The sequence below is a fragment of the Artemia franciscana genome, chromosome 7 (assembly GCF_032884065.1).
Source record: "Artemia franciscana chromosome 7, ASM3288406v1, whole genome shotgun sequence".
Taxonomy (NCBI): Eukaryota; Metazoa; Arthropoda; class Branchiopoda; order Anostraca; family Artemiidae; genus Artemia; species Artemia franciscana.
The window spans coordinates 42,853,145-42,879,907 of record NC_088869.1 but is presented as its reverse complement, the minus strand read 5'-3'; the positions used below and the strand labels follow the sequence as shown (position 1 = coordinate 42,879,907).

General features: G+C 34.9%; 2 protein-coding genes and 1 long non-coding RNA gene across 6 annotated transcripts in view; 1 reads left to right on the top strand and 2 right to left on the bottom strand.

Moving 5' to 3' along the window:
• The window catches only part of LOC136029335 (beta-galactosidase-1-like protein 2), a 39,017-nt gene extending 35,496 nt beyond the window's left edge, over positions 1–3,521 (top strand). The window contains exons 10-11 of the mRNA XM_065707619.1: positions 1,211–1,445; positions 3,276–3,521. Coding sequence (XP_065563691.1) covers positions 1,211–1,445; positions 3,276–3,449 — 409 coding nt within the window. The 3' untranslated portion in view covers positions 3,450–3,521. The remainder of the gene's footprint in view (positions 1–1,210; positions 1,446–3,275) is intronic.
• A 10,631-nt stretch (positions 3,522–14,152) lies between these two features.
• On the bottom strand, positions 14,153–14,662 carry LOC136029334 (uncharacterized). Its single transcript, XR_010618018.1, has 2 exons — positions 14,475–14,662; positions 14,153–14,422 (listed from the first exon to the last, which is right to left on the bottom strand). It is a non-coding gene; the product is annotated as an uncharacterized LOC136029334 (long non-coding RNA).
• Positions 14,663–19,289: 4,627 nt separating this feature from the next.
• LOC136029332 (glycogen synthase kinase-3 beta-like) overlaps positions 19,290–26,763 on the bottom strand; it is a 60,096-nt gene continuing 52,622 nt past the window's right edge. For all 4 annotated transcript variants that reach the window (XM_065707616.1, XM_065707617.1, XM_065707615.1 and 1 more), the window contains 2 exons: positions 26,278–26,464; positions 19,290–19,717 (listed from right to left, as the gene is read on the bottom strand). In XM_065707616.1, the coding sequence (XP_065563688.1) occupies positions 19,545–19,717; positions 26,278–26,464 (360 nt within the window). In that variant the 3' untranslated portion in view covers positions 19,290–19,544. The remainder of the gene's footprint in view (positions 19,718–26,277; positions 26,465–26,763) is intronic.

Genomic DNA, 26,763 nt, shown 5'->3' with positions numbered 1-26,763 from the left:
AACCAAGTTATTGTTATTAATTTCTTAGACGCGTCATAATGACGGAACTAAAGAATGAAACGGGCATACCATAGCCCGTATGCAAAACCATAGCCATAATCCTTTAAAACATTGCAATTATTTTAAAGAAATACAAAAAATTTTGACCTTTAAGATAATGATTCAACCGCGTTTAAATTGAAAAATCATTACGACCTTCTTCCTTAATATTTCCTTTTTCTTCATATATATAGAAGTTCGAACTTCAAACCCATAAATTTTCTCTTAGTGATTTACAACCAATAATTGGAATATGTTGAGTTTAGATTTGTCACAGTCAATCCCAACATATAAAGGTAAATTCAAACAAAACTGCACTCTTAATTTTAATTCAAAATCGTTGAGGTGTTTGACCGAACCAGGAACCTGGAACATAACGCTTTACCAACTCAGCTACTTCGGCTTGAATACATTCGTTTTTGAACTGGTACATGATGAAAGAATTCAGACGTCATATAATGACGCCACTCGACAGACAGACAGACAGACAACTTATTTTTATATATATAGATGATGTCATTTCACTCTACAAATTCTTTTCTGTTGAGCTCCGTAATTTCTTTGGTACATACTTTTGTAACACCGGGATCTGTGAATAGGCAAAAAAATAAATGCAAATTTTTAATTGGAATTGAAAAAAGCGACTTCCCTTTCTGGGTTGTAAAGTTGCTCAAATAAGAAAATGAGATATAAACAAAAAAATCAATATTTTGATCATTCAAGGCGAAGTATAGATATATTCTATTCATAGATGTTATCATATTTATAGCTTAACATAGTGTAGACGCATAGCTGTATAGAATGTCTTCTAGTATAGATTCTGGTTTAGGCCAATTAAAAAAAACAAAAAAAAAAAAAAAAAACGGTATGGAGTAGATTTTCTTTCTGCTTTTGCTTGACAAATCCTTTGCTTTTTGTCAAGAAATATAGCCCATTGCACGGAAATTGTTCCATAAATTTCTGTAGCAAATATTTTACTCCTGTGGCTTGTTTTTAGTGGTCATTTTATCTTCACATACTATTATATTCCCAGATTTACACGTGAATTATTCGTTTTATAATTTAGCATTTTATTTATGAAGTATTCTACCTCTTCCCTAATTAATTTTGTGTACTCTATTGTGGAAGTTTTCTTCCTGCCGAAAACTGGTAATTTTCTGTTATCTTATAGTCTGACACAATACCAACCCATCACTGGAAATGTCGATGGCCCTGCCGTGCTTAGAGGCTCCATGATTCTGTCACTTTCAGAAGAAGTAGCTGACACTTTTATCGATATGAGTAGCTGGACAGAAAGTCGAGGCATTGTTTTTGTAAATGGATTTAATCTAGGTCGCTACAGTTCAATTGGCCCTTGCAAAACCTTATACGTTCCAGCACCTTTATTGAAACAGGGAGAAAACAAGGTTATAATAAGCAGCTATTAAAATTCCTTTATTGTTTTTGTCGCTTCAAATATTTTTATGGTACTTATAGCATGATAAAATTTGATAAAAAAAATAGTATAGGTATATCCACGTTTATTAGACAAAACTACATGAACAAGCAAATAACTATCTATGTGGTGCTCTGAAATCAAATACTATCTTGTAGAATAAGGTGGTCCTCTTAGACTGAAGAAGGGGAAGGGGTACCCCACACAACAAACAGATTTCTGTCAAAGCAATAAATTTACTCTCTGGGAAAACCCTACCGCTCAAAATTCTCTCTCATTCAAAGAAAGCAGATTGTTCCACCAGTTAACCGATGATTCTATCTTGTTCTTTGGTTATTTTTATTTCCTTTGGATTGATATTGTTAAACTGAGGGTCGTAGATACCTGAAAAAGATTTTCGAGCATAATTTTTTTAATCTACTGCTCTTTCTAAGTAGGAAAAGAGCTTAGGAAAACAGAAGTGACTTAGAAGTTACTCCATTCTTGAAGTTTGTCCCTACTGATGCTTCCTACTAGTATAGTTTCACTGATATCATAAATTTCTTGGCAAACTCTGAGCCTTCAGGGTAGACGACAAGACATCCAGGACGCTTTGTGATTCCTCTTGACCTCGTAGAATTTGATAAGCTGTAAATATATGAACAATATTTTTCTTAATCCTTGTTTTTCACATTTATACTTCCTGCTTTCTGTTTTTATAGTTTTACTCCATAATCTGTATTAAGTAGCTGAGTCTTTTTATCAAGAAGACATATTAGGGTCTGTCTCAAGTATGGTCACCACTTTTCCTATCTATAGAGCCCTATTCCATACTTGGAACAAAATGGGGGGTTGTGAAATTAATGCCTTTCCTTAAAAACTCAGTGAGCTCCCAGTTTTAAACCTTGGGGACAACTTTCTTAATTAATGCAAACTATGGTAAGAAAAGTTTGTTTCCTCATTACAATGCATGGGGGAGTGGGAGGCAAAAAGTAATTGTTCCAAATACGTACACTCTCCCCTACACAATTACGAGGCTTGAACAAATGCCAAGAAATACATCAATGGACATCAGAGCATCAATTGACGATTGTTTCTTTTTTTTAAATAATTGTGTAATAACAGTTCTACTCTTATAAGTTGCCAACACTCTTTGAGGTGGGATCACTCAAGTTAAAGTTAATGCCTTAGGTAGGATATTTATTCATATCTGGACATTATACTGCACTAATTTTTGGACTCCAGTAAATACTTAAAAAATGCATGGTTTTAAAACGAAATTTTGCATACAAAAAGATATTAATGCTATTTTTTTTTGCGACAAGTATCATTTCAGATTAATAGAACTTGTCTAATTCATAGATCCTGATCTAAAATTACTTAACAGAGTTAAAAAATTTGACAATGCTTATTCAGTATTTGTATTTGTTTTCCTGATTTTTGAATAAGAAGAGAAAAGTCAAATTCGATTTTTGAATTAAAAAAATCATGTTTTGCATAGTTAAAAAATAGAATGAAAAAATAACGAAAAAGAATCACAGTCAAGATATTTTCCGCATTGGATTGTATAATGTCTCACTTTTATGTTAAAGTGTGCTTTGTGCTCTAATGCGTTAGACTCATGGAGAAGACATACTTGGTATGATCGAAAAGTGCTCATGAATATCTCCTCATCCTATGCTTAGCTGATGTGATTAGGGCTGTACTTAAATGTAGTTGAAACAGTGCAAAATACGCGACTTTTGTTGAATAGGTTGGATTTATGAATATTTTTACTCTTTTTTTCTTTTTACCCTATTGCATTAATTTTCCTTGTTTTCAGTTCCATGTTTTTGAGCTCTATCATGCTCGGAATGACTTGGCCTTTTCTGATACACCCAATCTTGGGCCAGTGAAAGAGCCTGAGTCAACAACTCAAGAATCTATGACGACCGAAACAGAGTCAACAGAAACAACTGAAACAGAGATTGAGTTGCTGGACTATCCTGGATTCTAAATTTGATTATATTGGGTTTCATATATGCTTGTAACTGAAAGTACTTGTTTAATAAACATTAAGTGTACAAGATCCATCAGTAATGTTTATTATATAATGAAACGTATTTTGCTAGAAAGTTATTTTGCATGGTGACACCTTTAATGCCGTAGCTTCTAAATCAGAAATCACGTTTTAAAAATACACTAAAGCAAAACACGACTAATTTAATTGGCTGTTAATAGATGCCTTTCTTAAAGAAAACTTTTTGGCAGTTTATCTAAAGCAAAAAGTTAAAATTGCTGCTCTAGACTGTAATTTTTTTCTAATGTTTTTGCATAAATTGCAAACTATAAAAGAAACTAAATTATTAAAAACGCAGGGAACCAGTCAATCCACCACTCATTTAATTTTTTCGGGGGAGAGGGCTAGCTCTTAATTTGATATTATTTCTGTAACTCTTTTTTAATTAATCCAAAGGCAATATGAAGCTGGATGTTATTTTTATCATTAAGCCAGCTATTATGTTGTAGAATTAATAATTTTGAGTTTAAAGATATCTTAAATAATTCACACAATTCCAGAAAAAAAACTCATCAGTTTGTTGTCAATTCTACTGACTATGCTTCTTATCATTATTGGAAATTCAATTTATTTAGAAATAGGGTACGCATGCTCTTTCAAGCTGTGCTTATAGTTTCTTTTCCTACTAAATGAAAATGTCAACTAAATTTAGGTTATTTTTCCAAACGTTTCAAAATAAATAAAAAATCAAGGTTTATAAACTAGGTTTCTAAGACTAATCTTCAATGGTAACCAAAATAAAAAAAAAATTGAAATACAAAATTTCGGCCCAGAACCTTGCCTGTAGCGTCCTTATTTTTGTGTCCTGGTACTCTTGAAATAGAGTTCTTTTTTCATATAGAGTCTTAAAAATCATCAGAATTTGGATAATTGATGTAATGCAAACTTACGCTTTCCTATGGTCCTTGAAGATCAAGCATTATCTGAAATCTCACTTAGCGACAGTGACAATTTTTTTTATTTTCACCTTCAGTTTTGGAAATTACTGTGGAGGGGGAAGTTCGCTTTTTAACTTGTGTTGGAAATGAATACCCTAAATTTAAAGTGTCAAGAAGAAGTGAGCTTGCTAGATTATGGATTTCATCTGAATTTCGCCTCTTCAAAAAACATCATCGGGGAGGCAAGATTTGCCGTAGCGCTTCGTATTTTTTTTTTTCTTTTTTAAATTTAAAAAAATTATTTTAAGCACTGAAGATATAAAGGGCAGTTCATACTTTGACCTCTATTGTCTTAGTGAGGCCTTGAAAATACCCGATAATTAACTGGATTAGTTAACTGTAAATAGAAAACTATTAAATTATTGGAGTTATTCAAGTCAGGCTGCGTGGGTTGTTGCATCCCTCTGAAAGAGAACCTCAAAACCAGAGCACATTCTGCCCTTCCCATGATCTTTTTTGGGTAGAGGGTTTCTTCAGCAAGTAAAGGGAGGCCTTTGTGCAATAACTGAGAAAGAGCAAATTATAAGAAAATTTAAAACAAAACTTAACAACGAAGGGAGTTTAGATGGTCTCCAGACTACTCCTACATATTTATCTGAAAGTGTTGCACCCATCTGAAAGATAACCTTAGGATTTGAGCGTTCTCTGCCACTTCCATGGAATTTTTGGGATGAAGGTTTTTTTTTAACAAGCCAAGGGAGGCCTTTGTAAAATAATCGAAAAAGAGCACATATTAAATATAACAAAATAAAAAAAGAATCTACAAAAAACACAGAACATTCGTTACCACGAACTGTTTGATAACCGAAAAAGAGCACATTATAACAAAATTAAAAAAAAAAAATCTACAAAAAACACAGAACAACGAAGGGAGTTCACAAGGTCTGGATACTACTCCTGCATATTTATCTGAAATGACTACACCCCTCTGACGGATAACCCCGGGACCAGAACATACTCTGCCCCTCCCTATGAGCTTTTTTGGGGTAAAAAGTTTTTTTCTACAAGTCGAGGGAGGCTTTTGTAAAATAACCAAAAAAGAGCACATTATAAGAAAATGACCCCTGAATCAGAATGAACCATAGAATAAATAGTTGAAATTATTGAAAATACTTTAGCATAAAGAACGAGGTATTTAGGAGGAGAAGAACCCCCATATGCTTAATAATCTCTGTTCGTTTTAAGTTTTAATGCTACTCCTTACTTTCAATTGAAAAAACTTTTTCATGTTTATTTTTGTAAACAAACATTTTGTAAATATTTGTAAATATTCATGTTTATGATTAGCAATGCTAGAAAATCCTGCACCCTTTTCATTGAATTTCTCTTCCCCCATGACATATTTATCCAAGGAAAGATCCTCCCACATAGTCCCCTCCTCAGCCCCTCCCTCCCCCCAAACCAAAAAAATCCCCCTGAAAACGTCTTTACACTTCCCAATAACCATTACTGTATGTAAACACTGGTCAAAGTTTGTAACTTGCCGCCCCTCCCCCGGAGACTGTGGGGGAAAAAATCATCCCCAAAGACATAGTTACTATGGTTTTCGACTATGCTGAACAAAATGACTATCTCAAAATTTCGATCCGTTGACTTTGGGAAAAAATGAGCGTGGGATGGGGCTTAGGTGCCCTCAAATTTTTTGATCACTTAAAAAGGTCACTAGAACTTTTCATTTCCGTTAGAATGAGCCCACTTGTGACATTCTAGGACCACTTGGTCGATACGATGACCCCTGGGGGAAAGGAAAAAAAACAAATAAACACGCTTCTAGGGTGTTTTTCCCCCTATTTTCCGAATAAAGGCAAATTTTCTCAGGCTCGTAACTTTCGATGACAAGACTAAATTTGATGGAACTTATATATTTAAAATCAGCATAAAAATCCGATTCTTTTGATGTATCTTTTAGTATCAAAAATCCGTTATTTAGAGTTTCGTTTACTATTGAGCCGGGTGGCTCCTTACTACAGTTCGTTACCACGAACTGTTTGATAACCGAAAAAGAGCACATTATAACAAAATTAAAAAAAAATCTACAAAAAACACAGAACAACGAAGGGAGTTCACAGGGTCTGGATACTACTCCTGCATATTTATCTGAAATGATTGCACCCCTCTGACCGATAACCTCGGGACCAGAACATACTCTGCCCCTCCCTATGAGCTTTTTTGGGGTAAAAAGTTTTTTTCTACAAGTCGAGGGAGGCTTTTGTAAAATAACCAAAAAAGAGCACATTATAAGAAAATGAGAAATCTACGAAAGAAAAATCTCATAGGGTCTGGAGATAACTCCTACCTATTTATCTGAGATGGTTTCACCCCTCTGAAAGAGACCCTTGAGACCAGAGCATATTCTGCTCCTCCCTTAAACTTTTTAGGATAAAGCGTTTTTTCAATAAGGCAAGGGAGGCTTTTATATATAATGAAATAAAAGCAAGGAAAATAGTAAATAAAAGTAAGGAGCGACATTAAAACTTAAAACGAATAGAAATTACTCCGTGTATGAAAGGGGCTGTTCCCTTCTCAACGCCCCACTATTTACGCTAAAGTTTGACTCTTTCTCTCAATTCTACTTTATTAAACAGTAAAAAACTTTAGCGTAAAGAGCAGGGCGTTGAGAAGGGAACAGCCCCTTTCATACACGAAGTAATTTCTGTTCGTTTTAAGTTTTAATGTCACTCCTTACTTTCAGTTAAAAAACTAGTTTTTTTATTTAATTTCTGAACGTTTTTGAATTAATGCATGTTTGATTTTGGCTCTCCGCACATAAATTATTAAAATGAAATTTGCATATTAATTCTTTATTTTGGCTAAATGGCTTTCTCTTAGTTTTAGATCAGACGATATTGAGAAATAAGGGGTGGGGAAGGAGGCCTAGTTGCCCTACAATTTTTCGGTTACTTAAAAGGCAACTAGAACTTTTAATTTTTAACGAACGTTTTTATTAGTAAAAAATATACGTAGCTTAAGAATTAACTTACGCAACAAACTTCTATATTTTTATATTTTTATTATGTATATGAGGGGGTTTGTCCCCTCGTCAATACCTCGCTCTTTGCTGTAAAGCTTAAGTTTTTTTCCCAATTCTTTAAGAATGACCCCTGAATCAGAAAGGCCATAGAATAAATAGTTGAAATTACTAAAAATACTTTAGCATAAAGAACGATGTATTTAGGAGGAGAAGAACTCCCCATATGCGTAATAATCTCTGTTCGTTTTAAGTTTTAATGCTACACCTTACTTTCAATTGAAAAAACTTTTTCATGTTTATTTTTGTAAATAAACATTTTGTAAATGTTTGTAAATATTCATGTTTATGATTAGCAATGCTAGAAAATCCTGCGCCCTTTTCATCGAATTTCTCTTCCCGCATGACATATTTATCCAAGGAAAGATCCTCCCACATAGTCCTCCCCTCAGCCCCTCCCTCCCCCCAAACCAAAAAAATCCCCCTGAAAACGTCTATACACTTCCCAATAACCATTACTGTATGTAAACACTGGTCAAAGTTTGTAACTTGCCGCCCCTCCCCCGGAGACTGTGGGGGAATAAGTCATTCCCAAAGACATAGTTACTATGGTTTGCGACTATACTGAACAAAATGGCTATCTCAGAATTTCGATCCGTTGACTTTGGGAAAAAATGAGCGTGGGATGGGGCTTAGGTGCCCTCCAATTTTTTGATCACTTAAAAAGGGCACTACAACTTTTCATTTCCGTTAGAATGAGCCCTCTTGTGACATTCTAGGATCACTTGGTCGATACGATGACCCCTGGGGGAAAGGAAAAAAACAAATAAACACGCTTTTAGGGGGTGTTTCCCCCTATTTTCCAAAATAAGGCAAATTTTCTCAGGCTCGTAACTTTCGATGACAAGACTAAATTTGATGAAACTTATATATTTAAAATCAGCATAAAAATCCGATTCTTTTGATGTATCTTTTAGTATCAAAATTCCGTTTTTTAGAGTTTCGTTTACTATTGAGCCGGGTCGCTCCTTACTACAGTTCGTTACCACGAACTGTTTGATAACCGAAAAAGAGCACATTCTAAGAAAAAAACATAAAAAAATATAAAAAAATAAAACAAAAAGGGAGTTCACAGAGTCTGGAGATTACTCCCTATATATTTATCTGAGATGGTTGCACCCCTCTGAAACAGAACCTGGAGACCAGAGCATACTCTGCCTCTCCCTTGAACTTTTTGGAGTAAACGGTTTTTTCAAAAAGCCGAGGGAGGCCTTTGTACAATGACCAAATAAGAGCACATTATAAGAGAATTACAAAATATAAACAACAAAGGGGAGTTCACATGGTCAGTACACTACCCCTACATATTTATCTGAAATGGTTGCACCCCTCTGAAAGAGAACCTCGGAACTTTCACGGACGTACTTTTGGATATGATCTTATCATGACAGTTGAAACTGTCTGGATTGAAGTGCAGGTGAATTGTGTGTGTTGAGAGCCTACAGCCCCTTCTTCTTCTGGATTTGAGGAAGTCATGTCTTCATCTCTTGGCTCAGATGCAGACTCACCCAATGGTTGGTTAGTTACCGCTGATGGCGAAAGTTGTCCATAGACAAAAGTGTCGTCAGTAATACCTGTTGCTTGAAAACCTGCAGTGATGTTCGATGGGGTGAATGAAAGGGATAAGCAACGCCAGAAAACTGGGAAATTTCATAACAGAGAAACTGGAAATAGCTTTGTTATAAGAGATTTCAGAGAGGAGAAGACCCCAAGATCAAGAGGTTACAGTTTGTGTGACTTATGTGGAGACAAGATTAACATGACCACATGATTATCTTTTGTTACCTGGATGGCTTCAACTGATGAGATTCGTGATTATCCATAATAAGTAGCTGGGACCTCTCTTCGCTTTGTGATACAATAGAGACAAAGTGATGAAGAAACTCAATGAACTCTTGAGCTGTAGTTAAACCCCTGTCACTAATGCAAGCAACAGTACCAGGTGGAGCCCCCTAAAGTCATCCTGGCTGTTGTATTTTTCCATGGAAAGACCAGCATTGTTGGAATGCGTTTTAGTTACTGCAAGGCCCGGCGCCCATAGGGCAATTGTTTTAGACTAGAATTGCTAACCGATTGGGCACGCAACTGTTTCGTGACCATAGCCTTGAAGTAGAGTAGGTACCCGCCCGCGAGCAATCCAGATGAAACTGGTTTTCAATTAGTATAAAATCGGTACCGTGTGAGCTACCGGCCGTGGTCACAGTTGCGTTGCAGAGTATTTGAAAGTGATTGGTGAATTTGACAACCAATAAAAACTAAGGAAATAAACTTAGATTTTGTCTTTCAAAGCCTACACATCTTGCCATAGAGTACAAAGAAACTATTTCTATGAATGGCTTTTTGTTGGATTAATTAGGCAAATGAAACATTCAAGCAGTAACATATATATATATATATATATATATATATATATATATATATATATATATATATATATATATATATATATATATATATATATATATATATATATAATCAATTCTTTGCTTATTTGTTGAAGTTTTTTTACGTATTTTATTCAGTTATGTTATTAAGCCTAGTGTATTTCAGTACTTTGAAGTGATTTTTTCTACGAACCGACGTACGATTTTTGTCAACTCTAGGTAAGATTCCTTCAATGTCCTGTAAAATGCAATAAATTTTCCATCTGTTTGAGACAGTTCTTTTGCTGCTAAAAACAGACGAGACTTTGCATTCTTTTCCAAGTAGGGATGGACCCAATACTCTCTCTGAAACCTGCGGTACTCATAGTAATCAATTAAGTCTTACTTGTCAGAACTAAACATAGTTAACCACACTGCACTGCTCAATTAGATAAACACAGCTGATCCACAACCACTCGCGTCCATGGGCGGAGACGCGTTTCATTTTGGTTGTAAACTGGTTGCAAACAAGTTGTAGACGAGACAAGTTTCCGAACTTTGTCTTAAAACAGTTACCCCGAGGGCGCTGGGCCTAATGCTCACACAGAATCTCGTAATATTCTATGACCACTGGTTCGGCACAATAGCTCCTGAAAAAAAAAGGAAAACGTTACTGTTTTCCATTCAAAAAAAGAAATTTTCCTTCTTGTTTAAGATGGGGGACAGTAATTCTCCTCCCTAGGGTTTTAACCATGGTGATTTCAATGGTGCAACTTCTTTTTCGACCCAAGACCATTTTTAGGAGTTTCAGGCTATTTTCGTAATTACATAAATTTTTCTTTGCAATAACCTTTTACTATTAAGATTAGCCAAAATAACAGTCACCATTCCTGAATCAGTTTCTTTGGTGATTCGTCTTTACTTCGCATGCTTTTTCGAAGCATATTTCAAATTTATGTTACTGCAGACTGGAGTTAATTCTTTACTATGTTGCAGCTGCTGTTGGAACCTTGATGTGATTTTGGCGCCCTGCATTAAAGAAAAATAACAAGTGTAAAGTTTGCAAGTTGAAGGGAATTATATTTTTAAAGATGAAGGAAATTCCGTTTTCAATTGGAAACAAAACTTTTTCGTTTTGTTATTTTTTCGCAAGTACGTTTAAGTTAATCTTCGTTGTAGAAAATACCAAAAAGAAATAACTAATTAATTATTGCAATTAGAACTTAGAGGAAAAAACCTGTCTTTCTACTTAATTACCATCCGTGGTTGATCACCGGTCTTAAATTAAGAGAAGTATTCCTATAGAAATCATCCTTAATAGCTACTCATCCCAGCTTTATTTTAATCAAACAGCATTCAAAAGCGAAAGGCTCCTAACATCGACACAAGAGTGCAAAGAGACACAATAAAATACTTAAATTCCTCACATAATAATATATAATATTATACATAAGAACATAATCTCTTTACAAGCGAAAAGCACAAAAACTACAATTAAGACTTGGACGCCCCCTTACTTTCACTAAATGTCAACACCCAAAACATCTAACAACAACAATACTTATTATTCTATTGCCTCTCATATACGGCTTCTCAGATTCTAACTATGCTCATTTATCGTCACTTATCATGTAATAGAGTGCGTCATCATTTGACGGTTCTAAAAAATTGGGCCGGAAATCTGGGAAGCTCACCCAATCACAGAGAACCCAAAAAGATGGCTTATGCCAAACTCCATCACGACATGCATTGATTGGCAGTTTCGCAGATGTCAAGCCCAATTTACAAGAAAATACAAAATGTAGACGCGCTCTTAGACAATTTTTTAAAAGAATAGCACTGTTTAAGCGCAAAATTGATGGGAAATAACAAGCCTCATTAGGATAACCACAAATGTAGGCAACAAAAGATAACTGATATAGATACAGATGTACAGCAACGCTATACTATTTTGCTCAAAGTGAAGGGGCACATCTTAATTTTACTTCAAATACGAATTGGGAAGTGAGAGATTCTTGTAGTAGGTTTTTATCCATAGTCGAATTCGTAGTGACAGGTTTGCCTCACAGGTGTGACAGACAGACAGACTCGATAAGAAAAAAAAATGTGTCAGCTCCCTCTAGCTCAACGAGTGCCACCATCATCATACTTTTCTCTATTTTTTAAGCTTTGGAATTTACCATGTATTAATATTGCCACATATTTTTTTTCTGCTTAATGTTGGGGCCTTTTAAATGAATTTTTTCTCAGCTTTGTTCCATATTCACAAAATGACAGCATGAGGACATGTGAGTTTGATTTTGTGACTCTTTATCTTAAGACAATAAGCCAAATTCAGCAAATCCATTTTCGATTTCAGTATTTTCTAAAGATTTTTCTACATTGATTCATTGATTAGAATCATTTCTTGTGAGAAGCTTAATACAATTAAAAGCTGTCCTCCTGTAAAACCACGAATATACAAAGATGTGCCTTTTCATTTTTAGTTACTAGCATATATATATATATATATATATATATATATATATATATATATATATATATATATATATATATATATATATATATATAACGTCAAAGATCGGCATTTATAAATGTCCTTGAGCGTTTCTACATTTGTCGTTTTCTTGAAAACTGGGTCAGACATCTGGGAAGTTCAACCAATCAAAATGCATTCAAAATGTCACAGCCTCCCTCAAAGTCCGAAATGAATGGCTGGCTTTTCCAGACTTCCGGTCTATTTTTTCAGAAAACTCCAAAAGTAGACGCTTTCTTACACTTTAAATTAGCTGATTTTTTAAAATGAAAATCATTCAAGAAAATAAGAGAGAAGAAAAGATGATAAAAAAATATTGGGTGCCAAATTATCAAGATTTATGCTTAAAAAAATCGTTATCGACATAACAAGTAGAATAAATTAAACGACCTCGGAAAATGACGATGATACCCAGTTCCAAAGGAAGAGGCGAAAATAAAATAAAGCCTTAATGGCTCTTGCAAGAAGAGACTAGAAACGTGAAAAAAAAAGAGTAAAAATATGAGAAAGGATCATCTAACATAGTCGTAGAAATTGGCAGAGGTCCACTTCAAGATCAGCAAAGAAAAGATGGCCAATCAGCATCTAACATAAGTCATTTACCCCTCCCCTCAAACAACTTCCTTTTTGTATCTGTTATACTTAAACAAACCATCTATTGAAATGAAAGCGACGAAAATGAGATCTACTATCTATAGGGCATTTAGCATTTACACAAAGCGAAATTCTCTTTAAACTAGACACAACTTGTAAAAATAATTCCAGTGAGAACTCACATAAGGGAATCCTAGTTAGTATACAGAAAAAAATATATATACACCTGACATATGATAACAGGGTTTATAGTTAAATCAATTAAGATCACGATTAAAGATTGGAGACACTGATAAAATCACCAAAAATACCGCCATATTAAATACTTCTTTTTTACACAAAATAGTTCTTAAGCTAGAATAATAATAAAAATCAGTTACAAATAAAAAAAGCTTATAAGCTTCAAATTTTATGTGTCGTGAATTCAGCATAGCGCCAGTCGGTTCAGGCGAGAAATTATCAACCAACTTTAAATCAATTTTCTGAGCCAGTGATGACATTTTTTTTTACCTAAATTACCAGCCAACGATATTCTAACAGTAATACAAATACATGGGAATCTTCGTTAACAAAGACTAGATGAGAATTTAAAAAGCAGACCTCACAAGGTCTGAATACTTCAATTTCTGGACTCTTTTTTCATTTAAGCCTAAGTTTTCACTTTCATCATTACGTAATTAGTTCCTTCCAACAAATAATCTTACATCCTCCGCCAAGTTCGTATTCAGGATTTTTTTTTTCGGGAGAGGTTTTACAAAAAGATTTTTTCCTGGGGAAGGGGTTACAAAAATTAAAAAACGCATCAATACAATTTTATATTCATTTTAGTTACGTTTTACGAGTCGGGACAAACATTTCGGCGGGGTCCCCCCCCCCTGGATACAGCCTTATCCTCCACAATCTGCCCAGATTAGAAGCAAACTGGAAAATTACACCAAACTTGTCATCCAGACAAAAGCTCTCAAAACTGTGCGCTAACTAACATCAAAAAATCAATTACCGACAGAGGATATGCTAAAAAGATAGAAAACCTACAAAACACTTCGACGACGTTCTTTGAAAGTGGTAAGTAAACAGTGCTGTAAAATTGAAGATACACATTACAATCTCAATCGACCAGAATTTAGCTACATTAGATGATCACTTTGTTGTAATATTTTTATCTTAGCAATTTCCAAATGTTTTCTTTTTTCTAATGGATAAAATCAGTTTAAACAGTTTTTAAGTATAAAAATAACCACGAGGGCTCATATTCTGGATTTTGATCTCAATGAAAACAGGGATTCCAGTGATCCAGATCGCTGCTTGTAATCCGGCACTCAACAATCTAATAGTATATGAAAGTTACATTTCGGAAAAGATTTTCGAACTCAAATTCACGCTTCCTAATTTGTATTGCTCCCACAAAATTAAGACTTGCTGAGCCTACTCTCAGAACCCTAATTAATAACCTATTCTCAGAACCCTAATTAATAACCTACTCTCAGAACCCTAATTAATAACCTTGATTAGTGCGACCACTGTCGCTTCAAAATGGTAAACCAAATAAAAGACAATAAGTGATCGAATTTCCACAATAAAACCATTAAGAAATAACAACCCATTGTCAATTTATAATTCTATCACCAAAGAAAAAGACCTATGTTAATGAAGTAAATATCCCTGTCGACCACAAACATTGTAAAGTACTGTTTTCTCTCCCCTGAAAAAGTTGCCTTTTCAGTTGCATAAATTTCAACAAACGTGTGCCATATGGACTACTTTTCCAACATTTTTACAGCTACGATACGAATTGGGTGTCCATGAAAAGGCTTACAGATTTGACTCAAGGACTTTATGAAAGCCAAATCCCTCGCCCTGTTTGGGGACCCCTTCTCTGGGATCATATTAGCTTTTTGTAACTTGTAAGAATCCACCTCACTATAAATAATTAGAATTCAATTTAATCACTGTATTTATTAAAATTGACGGGCAAATTCCAACATGCTGTTATTATGCTTGTCATTCGAAACAAACTATTAAATACACTGAAATAACAAATCTGGGTCAGAGAGTAAGTCAATTTATGTAGAAGAAAAACGTTAAAAGTAAACCTTGAAGGTTTAAACCTTAGAAAATGTAATTAACAAAACATGTAAAAAACAAGTTCAAATCAACAGCCACCCATCTACATTCAGTTAAATCCTTTAAGGGGGCTTGAGGAGAGGGGCGCTGCAACTAACGAAATAAGCGAGTTTTCAGCCCCAGTGTCGTGATGTAATATGCAGATTTCAGAACGTGAGTTCTACCTAATTTTCTCACTTCATCTTTTTTTTTATAACCTTAAGTAATTATGCAACTGGATAACTAACATGACTCCCACCATTTGTTTTTTTTTTTTGTTTTACTGTCAGTTTTTGAACGTTAGTTTCGAAACAAACTTATAATTATCTAGGCTAAATTTTATCCTTGAAAAAGAAAGTGTAGGCAATTTTTAGAAACCTCAATTCTTCAACGCCATTTCAAGGTCGTGTTAATAATCTTTACTCAAAAGCTAAGTTATTTCATAAATCTTTTTATTGTGTTTACTTTTCAAAAAGATTTCTTCTGTTGATATGTCTTTGGACCATCTTCAAAGGAATTCAGCCACCTGCCCCCCTCCCTTAATTCTAGATTTAATAGCAGAAAAGAGAAGGTATTTATTGTGCCAAATCAGAGCATGAGGAGATATGAGAATAAAAACCCATGCTCGTCTCCAAAAAAAGGAAGGCAACACCATCTAATGTTATCCAGCAAATCAAAAACTAACTTCAAAAACCCAAATGCGAAACCAAACTTTATGGCTTCTTTGTTGTTTTTTTCTGTTATTCTAAATTGAGAAGAAGATACATAATAATTTTACCAAAAATGCAAATCCATTTTAAAAATAACTTATGATCTGCAGACTAACTAGCCATACCTATTGTTCCAGAAAATAAAACAATTCAAAGAAGCGTACAAACTGAAGGATATGCCTTCTTTTCGAAAATTTTAGATTGGACTGGATTTACACTTATAAAAAAATTTAATTATGGTCCAAATTTTAAGAAGTTAAAATTCGACTTTCACACGGCTTGGTGCTGCAGTGAGTTTTATACTCGTTCTGAATTTTTCAATTTATGGCAGCACTATAAGCTATAAATCATTATTCCTCACAAGCTTAAGCGCCAACTATTTACTCCTATTCAGTTTCCTATTATGTTTGGTGCCAAACCTTCGACACCGTATGTACAACCAGTTTTTAACTGAGGACTACGATTTCTTAATCTACGCAAAAACTATGGGCAAAGACAGACGTGACGAGTCACGAGAAGGGGGACCAAAATTTATAGGTTTGGGGTCGGTAATTAATCCTAATTGGGTAACATACCTTCAATGACGGTAGAGTTTTCTTTTTCGATTTTTCACCATTTGCTGATGAGAGCAATATGAAAGTCAAAACAAACTATTTTTTAATTCATTTAATAAAATCCCCCCACTACTCATTACACTAAGCAATTAATAAATCTTAGCAAAAATTGCGCAATGATAGCTTGCAGTTTCAAGGGGGCAAGGGTGGGTGGGGTTAGAGCTACATTAGTTTTTTTTTTTGGCAAAATATGGCCTTATAATAGTTAGCTTAACCTCGTTTAGTATGACAACAGACGTAATTAAACAGATAATTATTCAAAATTTATCACAAGCATTGTTCACCTTTTCTAAGGTCCAGACAACTGGCAGTAAAATTGGTCAGATCGCTAATTTGTACTTGCTACTATATACAAGGAGCAGCAGCTATCGGACCCAGACTTGACAAAAAAAATGATGAAGTCTTTCTATAAAAAAAAGTACACAATTTAAAAGAACCGAAAACAAGCAGGTTATAAAACTGATGATTAATTATGGCATAAGTCTCACACTTCTAACGAGATATTTCATCGACATTGGGTTAGAATACAAAAAGAATAAGATGTGACGTCAGAAACGGGCGTTTCTAAAGCTAAAATATTTGTCATTAATTTAAATTGAATAAATCTGTACTTAACTTTTGACAAAAGTTTCAAATGAAATGAAAAGATATTGAAATAATCTAATCTTCCAAAAACAAGAGATACCGATGACATAGGCATAACCAGGGAAAATTTGGGATGGGGTTAGAGTTTAGTCCTCGATTGGTATACATATATATATATATATATATATATATATATATATATATATATATATATATATATATATATATATATATATATATATATATATATATATATAAAATTTAATCATTGGTGCATGCAGCTAGAAATTTAAGAGAAGGTATAAAATTGTCAAAGGAAGTGTATAAGTGACTTTGGGGGAGGGAGAGGGGGGTTGTAAAGTCCACGACTATTTCACCATATCCGGACTTTACGTTTCGGGGTGCTTTTCTCATTATTTTCCCGTGGGATGGATCCTCACATTGTTTTTCGTTAGCATCACTTTTATCTCCTACTATGTTGAATTATTTTATGAACCCTACTTACTCCGCTCCGGCCGAGGTCAAGTTACACCAATGTAAAACTAGGTCAACCCTAGTAACACCAATGTAAAACAAGTATACGATGTAAACAACGCTACGCAAGTAAGTTACCACGCAAGACAACCTTATTCCAGCATTTATATACATTAACAGACTAAAAAAAAATGCTCTGTATTTCCTGTCCTATTTTCACAACAAATTAGCCAAAAACACTTACATATAAATTTGACAAAACAATTTATAGATATAAAATTCATCTATAGCATTTTGAAAAAAAATGTTTCTGACTGGCAAATTTACCTTAAAACTAATTAAGCAGTAATGAATACGATAATAAAGCGCTTAAAGGAAAATTGTACTGATATTTCATTTTTTTTAAAGTACAAATACATGGAAATACTATTAAATGGAACCCCGACATTTTTTCAACGGAAACTAAAACATTTTGAATCAAAACAATCAGAAACTGTAGGAATTTACTTTATTTTTTTAGACGTTGCACATATTAACGTCTATAGGCTGAAAGTTGGCTGAATTGAAAAAGGAAAATAAAAACCGTCAAAGTATAAACTTCAAAAAAAATATTTCGAATTTCGATTAATAAATTAAGTTTCAATGAAAAGGCACAGGCATGGGCATGCCCCATATCCCTGGCAGATTTCATTTCATTTTTTCCTGACATCCATTATTAGATATCACCATTTTGTTTACTTTTTGTTTCATCTTTTAGTCTTATGGAAAAGCCTTGCCTACCTCATCTCCCCATATATATATATATATATATATATATATATATATATATATATATATATATATATATATATATATATATATATATATATATATATATATATATATATATATATATATATATAAAGTTTAAGAAAAATGTCATTTTTAGTGTCCCAGGAGCAAATTGTAGTAGTTTCAAGAGAAGATAAGCTATTCTAATTTCTAAGTTGAATTCCTACATGTGAATTCAGAAATTCAAAATCCAAGATTGATAAGATAATTGTATAAAGCTCCAATTCGAAGTTATTCTATAGATTACAGGTGTACACTCAGAAGAAACATTTAAGTTTCGTTTTGTCACTGGGGATAACATAGTTAGGATAGACACCAAAGATCTTAGGGAACTGATAAGAACGGAAACTCGGAAGCTCATCTCTGAGAATACCCTAAAAAAGAAACAATACCGCACAAACATTCACATAACCTAAACAAAAATTAGCTGTATCTTTTTTTTTGGGGGGGGGGACACAAATAAAAGAACCACTTTTGCCAAGAGGGCGGAATAGGTACTTTCGTGCACGTTTATGTTTTTAAAATGTTCGACAAAACAAAGAAAAAGAAGGAAAAAAATTACAAGGTTGATTTTCAGTCAGCGGAAAACTGTTTGCTACAAAACTCCTACTTCAGCCAGTTCAATCACTGGCTGAGAACCACCATCGTTTGGTTTTAGTAATTATTTTTAATTTTACTTTGCTTTCTACGTTTTGTTGAACGTCATGCATAGCCAATCAGGTCTCGGAATGCATATAGAAGCGAAATAACTTTTAGTTTTTAAAAATGTCAGGTTTCGTCTAAAAGTACTCGAGCCTTTCAATTCAAATCCAAACTTTAATAAATACAAACTAAACTTGTTTGGAATCTTTAATTCAACTGAGTAACGTAGATGGCACCAAAAATGTAAAATTTCTATTAGAGCCACGTAGAAACGCTTAAGTTTCACCACTTATCAGTGTCCCATACTCTTTGATAGATACAGTGAGGACTAAAATTCAAATAACAAATTTACAGAGTAATACACAAAATTATATTATTTCATTGGTAAAGAATGATAAAAGGAAAAAAGGAAACAAAAATTTGTACGGCCAACAAAAAACCAATTTTAGTAATCTGTACATAAAAAACGTCAACTTATACGCTTATTTGATTACACGATAAAATGTTCAACTTTTTGCGTCGCGTGGGGATGACAAAATTCACACACAGTGCCACGTGCGATGTGGACACGTGCACAGAATTACTTGAAGAAAGAAAAAAAGTCACTACTGAGATTACAGGTCATTATTGATCCCAAGTACATCACCTAAAGCTGCACAAGGATCGGTACTCATGTCTTCAGATGTTGAAGCAGATTCTGTAATTACACCAGCGGGAACACCCATCTGATGTCCACGCATATGAGGTGGAACCAATTTAGCATTCAACGCCGGCTGAATTTTAAGCTCTGAAAAAAAAAAATAAGATGTGAGTATGAATGAGTGGAAAAGAAAATAGTTAAGAAACAAAAATCTACAGCTGATAAATACGGAAAATTGATTAAAAATAAACCATTTTCCGTAGTATACAATCAAGCTTCCTTTCACCTTTTTTCAGCTTTGCCGTAAATATAGCGATTGCAAATTCCGTCGGTGTGTCGGTCTGTCTGTCTGTCTGTCCTGGTTTTGTTAGTTTAGGCACTTCCAAATAAGCTAGGACGATGAGATTTGCCAGGCGCATCAGAGACCAGACCAGATTAAATTAGAAATAGTCATTTCTCCGATTCGATCATCTGGGAGTGGGGGGGGGACCGTTAATTCGGAAAAATTAGAAAAAAATGAGGTATTTTTAACTTACGATTAATAATTAATATTGATATTTGTTTAATATTATGATGAATAATGAGGGTAGGGCGACATCCCTAGTTGCTAGGCTTGAGCACGTTTATTTATTTAATATTAATTGTTGTGGTTTTCTGTTGGTGGGAGGTGGTGTGGACTTGGATTTGAATTTCGAGGACGAAGTGGTAAGTGAAAATAACACAAAGTTATTTAATTGGATTTCTTGTTTTTTAAGAAGAGACTCTTTATTTGGTATTTATTTTTGTTTTAACCCCTATGTAACGGGCCATGGAGCCTTGTAGGGGTAGAGAGTTATTGTTGTCCATTTATTTTGATGTTAATAAACCGAACTGAACTGAACTGAACGAAAGGGTGATCAGATCTTAATGAAACTTGACATTTAGAAGGATATCGTGTCTCAGAGCTCTTACTATATATTCCGACCGGATCCGGTGACATTGGGGGGAGTTGGAGGGGAAACCTAAAATCTTGGAAAACGCTTAGAGTGGATGGATTGGGATGAAACTTGGAGGGAAAAATCAGCACAAATCCTAGATACGTGATTGACATAACCGGAACGGATCCGCTCTCTTTAGGGGAGTTGGGAGGAAGGGTTAATTTTGAAAAATTAGGAAAATGAGATATTTTTAACTTACGAAGGAGAGATTGGATCTTAATAAAAAGTTCATATTTAGAAAGGCCTCGTAACTCAGATGTCTTGTTCTAAATCCCGACCGGATCCGGTGTCATTGGGGGGAGTTGAGGGGAGGGGGACCGGAAATCTTGGAAAAAACTTAAGAGTCGAGAGATCAGGATGAAACTTGGTGGGGAAAATAAGCACAAGTCCAAGATACGTGAATGACATAACCGGACCAGATCCGTACTCTTTGGGGGAGTTGGAGGGGGAGGGGGGTAACTCGGCAAAATTAGGAAAATGAGGTATTTGTAACTTACGAACGAGTGATCAGATCTTAATGAAATTTGATATTTAGAAGAATCTTGTGCTTCGGCGCTCTTATTATAAATCCCGACCAGATCCGGTGACAGTGGGGGGAGTTGGAGGGGGGAACCAGAAATCTTGGAGAACGTGAAAATTGAGGTATCTTTATCTTACGAATGGGTGATCGGATCTTAATGAAACTTGATATATAGAAAGACAGTATGTCTCAGATGATCTATTATCAATTCGAATCGGATCCGGGGACATAGGGGATTCGAGGGGGGAAACAGAAATCTTGGAAAACGCTTAGAGTGGAGAGATCGGGATGAAACTTGATGGGAAGAATAAGCACAAGTTTTAGATACGTGATTGACATAATTGGAATGGATACGTTCTCTTTGGGGGAGTTGGGAGGGGGGATTTCCAGTGATTTGGCGAGTTCAGTGCTTCTGGACGTGCTAGGACGATAAAAATTGGTAGGCGCGTCAGGAGCCTGCACAAATTGACTTGAAAACAGTCGTTTCCCTGATTCGACCATCTGGGGGGCTGGAGCAAGAGGAAAAAATGCAAAAATCATGTCTCAGAACTTTTATTTTAAATTCCGACCAGATCTGATGACTTAAGGGGGAGTTGGAGGGGGGAACGAGAAATCTTGGGAAACGATTAGAGTGGAGACATCGGAATTAAACTTCGTGGGTAGAATACGCAAATGTCGTAGATACGTGATTGACGTAACCGGACTGGATCCGCTCTCTTTGGAGGAGCTAGAGGGGTCCAGTGCTTTGGCGAGTTCGGTGCTTCTGCACGTGCTAGGACGATGAAAATTGGTAGGCGTGTCAGGGACCTGCACAAATTGACTTGGTAAAGTCGTTTTCCCCGATTCGACCATCTGGGGGGCTGAAGGGAGAGGAAAAATTAGAAAAAATGAGGTATTTTTAACTTACAAGTGGTTGATCGGATCTTAATGAATTTTGATATTTAGAAAGAAGGTGTCTTAGAGCTCTTATTTTAAATCTCGACTGGCATTAAGCCTCTGATTTTCCTTTTAAATCAATCCACTGATTCTTAGAATTTTTCTAGAGTTCATACCATATGAGCTCTTAGCTGTTGTTTTTTTTTTTTTTACTCAACAGTGACGGAGGTAGGAAAAGGATTTTAAAAATATTACAAAATTGCCTACTAAATTCAAAAATAATCCTTAGGTTACCAATAACTGACCCACTAATCACTTCTGCTCATTTAAGACAATCACCCAATACAAAAGTAACTAGCCACTTCTTTTCTATAATAAGCTTCATATCGCTTAATGTGTAGAATTTTTTTTTGCAATCGTGCAATTTGAGCATATTTATATTGTTATATCGTGCACATCGCGCCATTGTATTATCGTGCTATTGTTACCTTATGTCTTGTGTTACATATGTAAATTTATATTTTTAATTAAATCTTGGCACATAATATAACTTATTTCTTTCCATTTTCAGAGCTAAGTTTATATTCATTTTTTTTGTGACAGGTGTACAACAAATAAGAATAGTAGCAGGTTGAAGCTCTTCCACCATCGTGGTTGTGATATATGATACGTTTCATTCTACACCCCTATCCTCAGAAAGGAAACGCAGCATACATACTCTCATAGCAGTATCGGGTTGGACCTTTAATGAGCTCTTCTAATAAGAATCTTGGCGAAAAACATCTTTCTAGGGTGACCTTGAGGAATGGCGCCCGTCAATAACACTATATCTTAGTTAACAACACACCATTACACTGAGTTTGGAGTAATGGATTGTTTTGTCTGGTTTTGCTATGATGGAATTTTTTCGCTTTCCATCTCTCACTATTTCATTAAGGAATTGTAGTAGTGCCTTAAAAAAGGTGACAGGCGACAATGTTGGTCTATTTTGGAGGGGTGGGACAAAACACATTTTGTGGGTGGAACGTATTTGGAGCTAGAAAGCTCTGCGTACCTCTGAAAGTCCCATCCTTTTAAATTACCTTAGCCCAAGGTATTTACCCTCATAATTTTCAAGTGAATCCCAACCACATTCCTGCAAGGGCCGGGGAAGATGCGTCAGCATCTAAGAATCATAATTCACGTGTCCCACTACTCAAGATACCTGCCCCATAGGTTTAAAGTCTTTTGCTAAAAATTAGCCTACTTTTCAACTTAAGAGTTGTAATGGAAAGGGTAGGGGGAGTGGCACCACGAGTATATTTTTAGACTAAAATTATCCGGATGGAAAATTCTTGTATGATCTGGTTCCTAAAAGTTACCAAATCTCTATCATTTTACTAAAAAAAAAAAGAATGAAGAAGGGGCAGGGCGTTTAGGAGGGGTCATGGGGACACTTTGGCCCTCAAATCGTGCAAATTAAAATTCCTTATGTGGTTCTTGTTAAATCTAGCAGGAGCACGCCTACCTTTCTACAAAGCAAGAAAAATCTACACAGAGGGGCAGCAAGCACTGGAGGGGTCATTGTCCCAGTTTATGCCTAAAATCATATGGAAATAAATAATACGGAAATAATGTCCTAACGCAATTCCAGTTCATGGAAGATTCAACGTGCCTACCTTAATACTAAATAGTGGAGGCGAGGGTAGGAGCACTATGTCTCTGAAGTTCGGCAGATTGGGAGCCATTGCACGTTTCTGATTCAAACAAGGCATTAGATGGTTGATAATTTTCAGGCCTATAGCCTCCACCAGCTACTCCATCTACAGCCCAACCAATCAGAATATTGCCACCACATCCATCGCATTCCAGAAGAGAAGGAGCCCAAATTCAGCCGCAAAGACCAGACGAGACTTAAAGTCAAATTATTTTGCTTTTCTAGAAGTTTTCACTAGAAGAAGAGTAGTCTCGATTCTGCACAGAATCGGGAATTCACTTATTTTGCAGTAATCATAATTTTGAACCTAGCTATATGATATAGCCAAAGGAAATAATCAAGCACCAAAAAGCTGTTGTTGTTATTGTTTCATATATTCTTTAAAACAGGTTCTTCAAGAAACAAAAGCCAACGTCTGTCAAAGAATGTCGCATTTATGTTTTACCATGGAGCCCTGTATTTCCTAAACGTCTTCTCCAACCTTTGAATAGGCCTTGGTTTAACGGGTAATGGACAAAGATTTTACACTCTAGCACCTACAACAGAGTCAAACCAACTTTCCATCATTGAAATGCACCAAATTATAGCAATGCCACCAGTTTACTTGATGTGTTTCTCGTACAAAAATTTACTATCTGCGAGCCACTTTCAAATACCTCTTTGTATGTGCCGCTTTACAAACTAACAACACATAAACTGTAAGATCATTCAAAGTAATTAAGATTATCTCTTCTAACGGTGTCTCCCATTTCTCTTTGACACATAACAATATACGAGTAGGAAAACAGACATATTCAAAGGCAGAAGCAGAAACTTAGAGATGGAAGCCTCATGTAAAATCCTGAGAAAAACAATATTTGAAAGTTTGATGGACGGAACCCCGATTCTTGGATCTCTCATGAAGGAAGTTATTTAACTGACTTCACTTTAAAAAGTTTGGGTCAAGTTTCAGCTTTTCTTGGACTCAACGCTATAGGAACGAAATTAGTTAGATTTTATCATGATTCCAAGTCATTTTTTATTGGAGTTACGACCAAGTTTCATAGAAGCTTTCAAGTCTTACAATTGGGAGGAGGCAGAGAGTGGAGCTAAGACAGTGACATCTATCCGAACCTTAATTTGTTCTGTTGATCCACTCCTGTATGTTTCTTTCACCTAGCACAAAAGTTATCCAAGTTCATGATAGATCAGCATACAGGAGGAGGGGAGGGTTGGAGACAGAATCTTGAAAGCACTACCTTAAACCACATACTGGGCTTTAGTCCTGTCCATTCCTATATTTTATCCACATCAAAACGACTTACCGCGTTAGGAAAAAGTCTTTTTTTCAGAAATTTTTATTAAACATCTTTTGATTAAATCAAACGATGTCCAAGGGTTAATGAAACTTTTAAGAATGGGATTTAAATTATAGTATGCTACGTACAATATTATCAATTATACCAAAACCAAATTAAAGCAAGAATGAATAAAAAAAAAGTGAAAGAAGACACTTTTCCAATCAGAATATATGGTTAGTAATAACACAGAAGACGAATTTTGTCACAATAAAACATCAAAATGAACGCAAGAAATTGCTTTCAACAAATGATTACACAAAAGCTGTGACTGCCAGACAATTTCTTTGGTTGAAGTCATTCTTTGCTATTTTAGCATACATAGCTACATAAGATACATTTCCAAAACCATTTCTCTGTGTTTTATAAGGACCTACTTAGCACAACTTAGACCATGTTCAGGCTGTGTACGGATGACAAGCATTTTGACAAAACTTCTCTGTTCTCTGCTTACTTTCGACAGGCCGACTAACACAGCTAAACAGAATAACGAGACGATTCTCAGCGAATTTTCATTTTAAAACAATACAAAGATTTAACTTACACAACAGTGGTGACAAAGATATCATGAAGTGCCGTTTACATTTTTTTTATTTTATTAATATTAATAAAAAAAAATCTCCAGTTCCTTTATTCTCAGTTCATATTTTGTCAGAGATCGTAATTCAGAGATATTTTATAGAGAGCTCATTTAAAAAAATATCAGAAATATAAAGTTTTTTTTACATAAGCCCATTTCTTAAATTTATGAAGCGAAAACTTTCTATGATTCAAACTTTCAGCTTGAGATTATGATTTTGGACAGTACGAGTCTTCAATTTAGTCCCCTTTTTTATATTGCGTCTTCCAGCGAGGAGGTTGTTTAAACCAAACAAAATGTTTTTTTTTTTCAATTAAATATTTAGATATAGCGCATAAAGAACAATTTCTTCCACTACCTTTTGATTTTTCAATTGAACTTTTTCAGCAACAGCTAATACTGAAAGAGCTATTCTTTACAAAAGAAAAATCCAACGAAAAAAGATCTACTGAAGTTTAACCTTTAACCTCAAAAAGAAATCACTCTTTAGACTATTCTTTATGCTTATAAGGTTGAAAATCCGGTGTATTACTCTGAATAATCTCAATCATCTGAGAGAGAAGCAAGATCCAAGAGCAAAATCAAAAAGCTCAACGTCTATACGGCTTCTATAGCTCTTCTCACCTGCACTCAGCAGTAAATTTATCAGACACGAGTCCGGTTTACGTCCCAGTTCCAAGAGATTCCGTCCATTAGAAATCAGTAAATAAATAAAAATTACCTTGCTCAGTAAAGTTGAACAAAGGTGGGGGATCCTTTCCTCCAGGTAGTCGGTAATTTGGATCACGAAGCTCTTCAAAGAAATGATGAGCACAGGCCTTGAGTGGCGTGATCCTAGCCGAAGGTGTATACTCCAAAAGTTCAGATACTAACATAATAGCTTCAAGTGGAGTTCGGGTGCGAAATACCTACAAAGTTGAAACTAAATAAAAACAATTCTTCTTTTTTATTTGTGTATTAAAAACAATAAGTTCGAATTCGCCATAATTAGTTCCTCAATTTAAGGTTCATCTAAGTTTTATTGCTTTATACTGAGTCTGAACAAAACTTCAAATGGAAGTTTATTTTCTATGAAACATATATAAGTGGATTCTGCTCTCCCTAGAAAACGTTTGAGAATGTCTCAAAATAATTCATTATTTTGCTAAAGATTATATAAAATTACAAGTCAAGTAGCGTGACACCCAAAAGTTCTGAGCCCCCCCCC